The sequence below is a fragment of the Camellia sinensis genome, chromosome 4, assembly GCF_055761805.1.
Source record: "Camellia sinensis isolate YWXY chromosome 4, ASM5576180v1, whole genome shotgun sequence".
In the NCBI taxonomy this organism is placed as follows: Eukaryota; Viridiplantae; Streptophyta; class Magnoliopsida; order Ericales; family Theaceae; genus Camellia; species Camellia sinensis.
Window position 1 is genome coordinate 143367473 of NC_138964.1, and position 8702 is coordinate 143376174.

Here is an 8702-nt window from a genome sequence, read left to right on the forward strand (position 1 = left end):
TGTGGGGCATTTTGGTATTGTTTGAAAATTAATAGTGTGAATTAAGAAAAAATTCAAACTGAAAGTGTGTTTACTAATTTACTGAGAGTGGTGTACTAATAGAATTACCCTTTCATGGATAATAATTTCATATTAAAAAATTTAGTTATTAAATATATTTACTATGTGAACATCCAATTAGACATGTCAATACATTTATTTCATATATTTAAAAGAGTATATGTAACATCAGAGGCAACTAATCTTGAGCTCTATTCACAGTAACTTGCTTGATACCATTGCAAGGAATGGAATAGTTTCTACTTTTATTAGAGTAATTTGATTAAAAAGAAACGCAAATTATATATATATGACATAATCACCCATTGTTTCAACTCTTTAGACTTGAGACATACTATAGTTTAGTGGCAATTTGAATATTTTTTGCTGCTATCCTGTGGCTTCTCCTTTCATACGAAAGATAGACACTAATGGATCATAACTGCAGTAGACATGAACATTACTAACACTTTGCATAAAAAATATAATGACCTTCAAGTCAAAGGGTTGTTACAAAAAATTTGGAAGGGTTGAGTAATTCCCCGGTAGCTACAACATTTGCCTTGAGCTGTACCTATCACTGTATACAACTTACTAGAGTCACAACCATAATGGATTGGATTGGCAAGAGCTTCATGTGGGTAAGAACAAAAGCTCTCTTAATGATCATCTAGTTAATCCTCAGATTGAACAATACACGTACTGATCACTACTCAGGTAGCTCGGAACGCTCCCTTCTAGAGGTATCAATCATTGTACCCAAGAATTTGCTAGGGTCACAAATGCAAGGGTTAGCAAGAGCCGCGTGTGTTAAGAATGGAAGCTTTCTTAACGCTCTTCCGCTCAACCCCTGGAGAGGAAAACAAAACAAACAAAATCACTTGTTTAAGATCATCTAGGAGCTGTTTGGTGCAGCTTATGTGAGCTACTTCTGGCTTTTTCTTTTTCTTGAGTATTGTTTGGTGTTACTTTTGCTTTTATCTATTCACCCAAAAAAACTTTGGCTTTTAACTTACTAAAATAAGGTAGAAAAAGTTGATTATTTGAAAGGTGGAGAGAGGGATGCTTTTGGCTTCTATTTTTTGATTATCAACTTTCAACTTACAAAAAGTTGCACCAAACAAACCCTTCAATTCCTCTGTTTGGCAAGTAAAAATTATTAAATTCACTAAGCAAATAAAAGGATCTTCAACCCTAACCTCGCATGCTTCCGCAGCTTCAAGCAATTGTTTAGACAGATGTACGGTGCTTTGAGAGTCCTGCATTACTGGCATATTCAGCTTCTCTTTCAAGCTAGCATAATTTAGAAGAATGAGATGATTTCCGCCCTACAGTTTTCCAGATTTGTTAGCATTCATCGGTTAGAAAAATGTTTAAGTTTTCCTGCACAAGAAGTCATTTTCAGTAACCAAACCTGGGAATTTGACAATATTCCAGTTCTTAAAAGCTCCTGCAAGCAGGACCTTAGTATTTCATAACGTGCTTGAAGAGTTGGAGGACCTACATATGCTTTAATATCAGCTCGATCCACAAAAGCTATATCTGCACCCCAACAAATACATTCCATATGTGTGAATTTATTCCTTGGTAGAAAATCTATTTTGTTGAAAAGAGTGAGCACATATTAGTGGCTGAGAAACCCTTAAATACAAAAATGACGCAAGAAAGAAAAAAGAAAGCTGCAATACAAAGACCCCTAGTGCCCAATCTAAAGTTAGATTATCTTCAAACTATTTTTCTTTCATTCTCATAATATCCAACCAATATACAGATGGAGGAGCTGGAAAATTGCTGGCACAAAAAACTGGTTCTGGATGTCACTTGGGAATATGATATTTTAGGGTTTACGCATAGTTTTATAAGGAACTCGTGTAGATCTAATTGAAATTCATTGGCTAATATTGGTATTAGCACTCCAATGGGCAATTTGCATCACAAAATAACGCAACATAGAGCTAGTTCATAAATAAATTTTAAAAAAAAATAAAAAGAAGAAGAAGAAGATTCAGGAGTATATGCCAAGAAATCCAGAAGATATGACATTTGTATAGACCTACCAATAGCAGCAGTGATATTGGACGTTGTTAAAATTATCACATTTGTTGCAGATTTCAACTTGTCCATCTGGGTAAGAAGGGCATTCACAACCTAAGAAACCACATATAAGTTTCAAGATGTGTTAAAAGGTAAGCCAGTGTACCACATTATTCAGAAAATATGCTTAAACTAATGTTTAGATTTAGCTTGGAAGGGGGGCAAGGCAAGATATACCCGTATAGAATCTGATGGTTCAGAACCAGACAAAGCAGCCTTTCTAGCAGCAGCAAGGCTTTCTACTTCATCTGAAGAATCACCATAAATCAATGATTGCAAACTAAGGTAGATGAAGGTGAGCAAAAAACTGGCCACATTTGAAAAAAAATGTAGTACTCACCAATCAAAACAAATACAAGATTGTTTTCTTCCTCCACCATTTCTTGAATTTTTTGGAAAAGTTTTGCAACCTAAAATTGAGGATACAAGTGAAACTATAAGCCACATGAGCTGATCTCTAGTAAAAAACAGGTGATCAGACAATCTATTACATAACCTCTAACAGAAACATACATGGTAACCAAGAAATACAAGTTTTCACTCACATGTGCTTCCCTCCAAAAGTAATGCTATCACAAATTAGAGCATTGTATATTGCAGGATTGTCAGCGTATTTTATAAAAACAACTAATGTGCTTCCAAGGTGAGGTGTACCTCAATTGGTTATTTCTGATGACAGTTGAGATGCACCTGACTGGAGAGTATGTTGCATAAAATAAGCCATAAAAAATCATTTTTTCAAATTTTTTTTTAATTTATATTGCATAATTGACTTACAACTGCAAAGATGGGATACCTCATTCCAATCAAACCATTCCTATTTTTATTAGTGACTTGGTTCGGAATCATGTCACGGTAGGTTAAAATATAGTGAAGAATTTGCAAGATTTTGGTGCTGTGAATGTACTAATGTGATGTCCTCTGGCTTGTTCAACTGCAGTCTCACCTAGTTACAATACTAATGTACTATTACAAGAAATACTTTTATCAAATTAGATGCGTGAGGGCAACATGTTAGAATTTGCACCTCAGTGTTAATTAACCAATCACCAACAGACCAGCCGTCCAACACAGGAATCCTAATGTTGGATGACACACTCATGACTCACAAATTGAATTGACTCCGAATCTAAACCGTTCAAGTTTAGCCCTAAATATTGAATCTCTGTGGTCTACGTGTGAGGTTATAGTAACAAGCGTGAGGTTATAGTAACAAGGTTGACAAGGGATGAATGTGGCAAGCAACTTGTTTTTTTGAGAAAAAACATTCAATGTGGATGATTTTAACCAAAAAATATTGTCTACTAGAATAGAACAATTATCAACTACAATGCTGGAAATTTAGGTACAAATAAAAAAATTGTACAGATGACATGGTGATGCTGCAAGCTACATAACTTATTTTCTGGCAAAACAAATCCCCAGAAAAAACATAATTCCCCATCTAAGAAACGGGGCTTATGTGTAACCAAAGTTAAGGTATGAAGCCTTGATCAGTTATATGTTAATTAGGGTGTGACCGCGTGAACAACTACTGACAAAATAATTACTTGCAATTTAAATCAAAATGCAAGTTTGTATGAAAGCAACAATAGCTGAAAGAACTATTCAAAAACTGCATTGTCATAGGACCTACCAACTTGCCACTTTCAGAAAACCATTTACTGAACAAAGAATGAGCATTAACTTCAACGAGTTGGCATTGTGGGTATCTGATCTTGGAAAAATGTAAATCAAAAGGTTAAATTAGTCTAAGATGAATGCCTTGCATGCTTAGTGCATTTTATTACAAATATACTGGTCAAACAAATATTTTAAAGATAAAGAAAAACCTGGAACTAAAACGTATGGATAGTTTCTGAGCCAATGCTTTGCATAAAGATGTCTTGCCTGTCCCAGGAGGCCCATGCAGAAGAATTATGCTGCAAATGGTACAACTGGATTAGTGAAGAACTTTCCGTGCCACAATCAATAACCGATTGGGATCAAACTGTGTTGAGGTTGATCGCACATTAGATCTTATTTGGCAAACTATTTTACCCATAATTCTAGTCTTTTAAGAGTCCTGTTGGCCAACAGCATAAGATCAAGTAGACAAGTGATAATAACAGAACAGAAGGTCAATAGTAGACTTTACATTGACAGGTGAATAATCTATTTTAAAAGAGTGAACCAGTGTGCTAGATTGAAATAACCACAGTGCAGACTTTTCAGGTGCATTACAAAGAGCATTGTGATGGCCACTCTTCTTCAAGATTTACTGCCAACATTGGAGTGGCCATAAAAGAAAAGAATGTAGCCTGTAGGGAACTTAATTGTAGCAAAAAACAGTTTGAAGAGTGTAAATTGTCCTAATAATGAAATATTTGTGAACGTCATTGCTAATCTAGTACCTATGCTGTGGGATGTTCAGAATGACCTTAATGATCAAATTATTTTACTGGTTGTTATTGTGCATAGAACAAGCAGTTGAATTACAATGGGCACTCATCTTTCAGTTGAGGAGTACGGATAGTCATATAAGTTAATAAAGACAAGGATTTTTAACACTTTCCAGTCATTAGATTTTCATATTTGTTGGAGTTAGCATTGAAGAATAGTATTCAACAGTGGGACGAGTTGCAAAAACAAGCAGATACCTCTTCACACCCATATATTCCTTTCCTACTTCCCATTGATTCTTAATCACTGATTTTATGAACTTAATACATATAAGACAAACTGACAGCCTACTCATACTACTCAAAGGAAGATATGCATTTGCACAAAAAATATAGACACCAGTTTCACAACAGCTCTAACAATGAAATTGCCTTTGTTAATACCTAAACAGTTGCTTCACTGAAAAGCTATATCATTCTCAATTGCAAGCTCTACGTTAAGACTTTGAGGAGGATTTTGCACTATGAAATGTCTAGTTTACAATGTACCATTTTATAGTCTTGAACAAATAATTTCTGTTGCAAAGGTTAAGTTTGCTGAGTGTTTGGAAAATAATATACTGAGAACCAAAAGTTTCTGTAAGCAACTTTCAAATAATGTTCTAGATACAAAGAAAAATAATAATTGCAAGATAAAAGTTTGTGCTAGTAATTAGACAAAAGCTTTTTAAACCCATGATTTGCCGAATAAGTTCTTTAACAGCTACAATATCTAGTTTGGAAATACTCATGAAATCAGCAGAAAATTCCTCACCGGTTCCATGATATAAGGAAAGGATCGACACCCTTTTCACTAAAGAGCAGAGCACTTGCTGCATACCGCAACAACCTCTGCTTGAGACCAGATTCATAGATCAAGCTGCAAAAGAATAAATCATGTTTTCCAGTTTTTACATTTATCATTTTAAAATGAGAACAGAAAGATAAATTGCAAATCAAACCTTTCCCACATGCCATCAAATTCTTTTGCTGGAAGAATCCATTCATTAAAGCTAGAAAGTTGTCCATCTCCACTAAGTTCTTCACACGGCCCGTCCTCACTAAGCTGAGGAGGAAACAATCAAATAGAGCATTAAAGAAACTACATACAACTAATACAATTCAAGAAAAGCAAGCATTATTAACACCTATCAGTGAGTTGCGAACTCAAATACTCTAGCCAGTTAAAGTTTATGTAAACATTAAATAGTTAGGCTCTGTTTGTTTGTATTCCCAAATCAATTTTCTACGTGTGTTTTGGAGCATGATGTTTGGTTACGTTTTCAAATCAATTTTCTACACTCTCTGCAGAGAACTCTGCGCACACAGGCGTGTTTTCTGTCCAAAGGAAGACCACCCGGATGACCACCCGGTAGACCACCCGGATGTCCGGCTGATTTCCAGATTTTTTTTTTTTTTTTTTTTTTTTGCAATTGATTTACATAATCGGGACAAATATTTTCTGAAAATTTTTAAATTTTTTATGTGCTTTAAAATAATTTTGAATTGTATATTTAGTTATGAGTTGTAAATTTTTGTATCACATATCAAATGTCACATCAATAATTCTCCACTCAAATCAAACCTCTTTTCCAAAACTATTTTCAAAACTCTTTACCAAACAAATTTTCTACACTCAAATCATAATTCCACAACACACAAACTCAAAATATAACTCATACTCTCAAATCACATTTACAAAACTCTACCAAACGCTACCTTAGGTTTCCTTTAAAAGAATAGCATCCAAGGCAGGGATTAACCTATGAAGCACAAATACCTTTAGAAGAGTGTTATATCTGTATTGAACACCCATACTCCTTGCCTAGCTTATGATCAATTTAATGTTATGACAGGTATACGGTATACCTGACTTTTTTTAGAATTTTTCATATCAACGTATTCGTATCGAGTCATACCCTTATCCTTATCATGTATCCGTATCTATGTTTCACAGAGAGATCCACCATGTTGAAAGATCGATGCTATTTCCACATCCTAAATGGATTTTTTTTTAAATAATTACACTCATGAATCATGATACACCATAAGAAAAGCAGATCACCTGGAACACATGCACACCGGGTTTGACTTGCCAGAACAGAAGAATATCATGGTTCGCCACCCATTCATCTACAACAACCAACAATGAAATATCAGATCCCAAAAACAGGAACAAACAGATACCCTAAAATTTGTAGAAAATAAACACGAACCCGTGTCACAAACGCAGATCCTTTGTACGTTTTCCACCAGGAATGAATCGTCTAGAGGCACTGGAACTGGACCATCTATATAGCTCAAACTCCTCTTTTCAAGCATTCTATACAGCAATAGAATCAAAATCTTAAAAACCCATTTAGCCAAACATACACTGTGTTTGGATCTTGGGAAAAGAAAATGAAAAAAAAATAAATAAAATCTTCTCTTATCCATTTCTTATACACAAACCCAATTGTGACTAATAATTATATCTAATAAAAAAACAAAGCCCATAGATTTCAATGACAAATCAATAACTAAATATGAAGCAATTACACTATATATAAAAGCGTACATCTCAACAGCTGAACGGACATCTTCGATCCGAGCTGTGCTTGAGGGTTTTAAGCAAACTTCAACTGAAACAAGAAAAAAAAAAAGTTGCAACTTGTAGCTTGAAAACACCATGAAATTGTTCGATTAAACAAACAGAAATTGAGGGATCGAATCGTATGTGACCTGAGACAAGAACTTTGTCTTCGGCGAGTGGTGGTGGTGGCGGCTCTGCGACGATGCCGTTTTGCTCTGAGGTATCGGCGCCGAAGTTGTCGGTGGCGCTCTGCAGAGAGATCTCCATTGGAGCACTCATTTTGTTCGCTAATTTTGGAGAATTTCACACTGTTAATTTGCTGTGAACCAGAGAGGGACGGGCAAAACCCTAGAGGAGGTCCAGAAAGAGGTGTTTTCTTTGAAAATGAGCGGGAAGACAATGGGATTTTGTCATCTACTTTTTGCAGATAAATTTTTTTTTAAAAAAAAATGTACTAGTACATATATTTTATGATTATTTGGATTTTTAGGGAGAAATGTGCAAAAATATTTGAAAAAATGAACACTACTTTTGGTTCTCCTTTATGTCCCGTTTGTTTGGCGTTATAGTAAGGGGATTAAGATTATTAATACCTTAGGACTAATATATGAGGTGTTTGTTTTGAGAGATAGCCTTGGGACTATTAATACCTTGGAACTAACTAATACCTTGCTATTACTAATACCTTATGGGTATGTTTGATTGGAAGGATTAAAGCATAGGATTGGGATTATTAATCCGTGGGCCCAATAATCCTATGTTTGTTTTGACATTTTGGTTTAGGATTATTAATCCAATGGATAATTAATCCAACAAGTTTGTAGGATTATTAGTAATGGGGTAGGGGTGGGATAACTAATACCACATTAATTTAATAGGATTATTAATACCTCACTATTAATGTTGTGAATCAAACATGGCCTATTTGTTTTGAGAGATGGGGAGGGTACTACTATGTTTGATTCACAAGATTAATAGTGAAGGATTAATAATCCTATTAAATTAGTGTGGTATTCATTATCCAATTGGATTAATATCCATTGGATTAATAATCCCACCCCTACCCCATTACTAATAATCCTACAAATTTGTTGGATTAATTATCCATTGGATTAATAATCCTAAATCAAAATATTAACACAAACATAGGATAATTGGGCCCACGGATTAATAATCTCAATCCCATGCTCTAATCCACCCAATCAAACATGCCCTGGTATTACTAAGGGTGTGTTTGATTGGGGGATTAGGAGGGGGGACTATCCACTATTTGGATTGTAATCCAAATAGTGCACCTTATCCGTCGTTTGATTTTTTTTTAGTCCGGTGGACTCCATGTCTGGCCGGACTCTATGTCCCCCATATGGGGGACTATCCTGTCCTGGGGGGGTGGGACAGAAAGTGGGGGACTAATCACTGTTTGGATTATATGCGAAAATGACCATTTTAACCCTCTACTATTTAATTATGTATTATATTTAATAAAATTCAATAAAATTTAAATGTCTCAATTTAAAAATAAAATAATTTTATTTAACTTTTTATTAATGTTTTATTTATTTAATTTTTTAAAATAA

General features: G+C 34.7%; 1 protein-coding gene across 1 annotated transcript; it reads right to left on the minus strand.

Moving 5' to 3' along the window:
* Window positions 1–487: 487 nt before the first annotated feature.
* LOC114290201 (pachytene checkpoint-like protein) lies at window positions 488–7554 on the minus strand. Its single transcript, XM_082866351.1, has 14 exons — window positions 7275–7554; window positions 7111–7174; window positions 6770–6876; window positions 6619–6686; window positions 5516–5619; window positions 5329–5433; window positions 3966–4055; window positions 3770–3845; window positions 2474–2543; window positions 2311–2381; window positions 2097–2187; window positions 1454–1581; window positions 1239–1367; window positions 488–889 (listed from the first exon to the last, which is right to left on the minus strand). The coding sequence occupies exons 1-14, from the start codon at window positions 7402–7404 to the stop codon at window positions 749–751; spliced, it is 1374 nt and encodes a 457-aa protein (XP_082722477.1). The 5' UTR covers window positions 7405–7554; the 3' UTR covers window positions 488–748.
* Between the last annotated feature and the right edge of the window lie 1148 nt (window positions 7555–8702).

Bases quoted from the DNA above. Each gene is read 5' to 3' on its own strand.
- LOC114290201 (XM_082866351.1), bottom strand. From the start codon at position 7,404: ATGAGTGCTCCAATGGAGATCTCTCTGCAGAGCGCCACCGACAACTTC. The intron at 5,620-6,618 runs GTGATCTGCTTT...TTTCCTCCTCAG, and splicing joins CCGGTGTGCATGTGTTCCAG to CTTAGTGAGGACGGGCCGTG. The intron at 2,382-2,473 runs GTGAGTACTACA...GTGATTCTTCAG, and splicing joins TCTTGTATTTGTTTTGATTG to ATGAAGTAGAAAGCCTTGCT.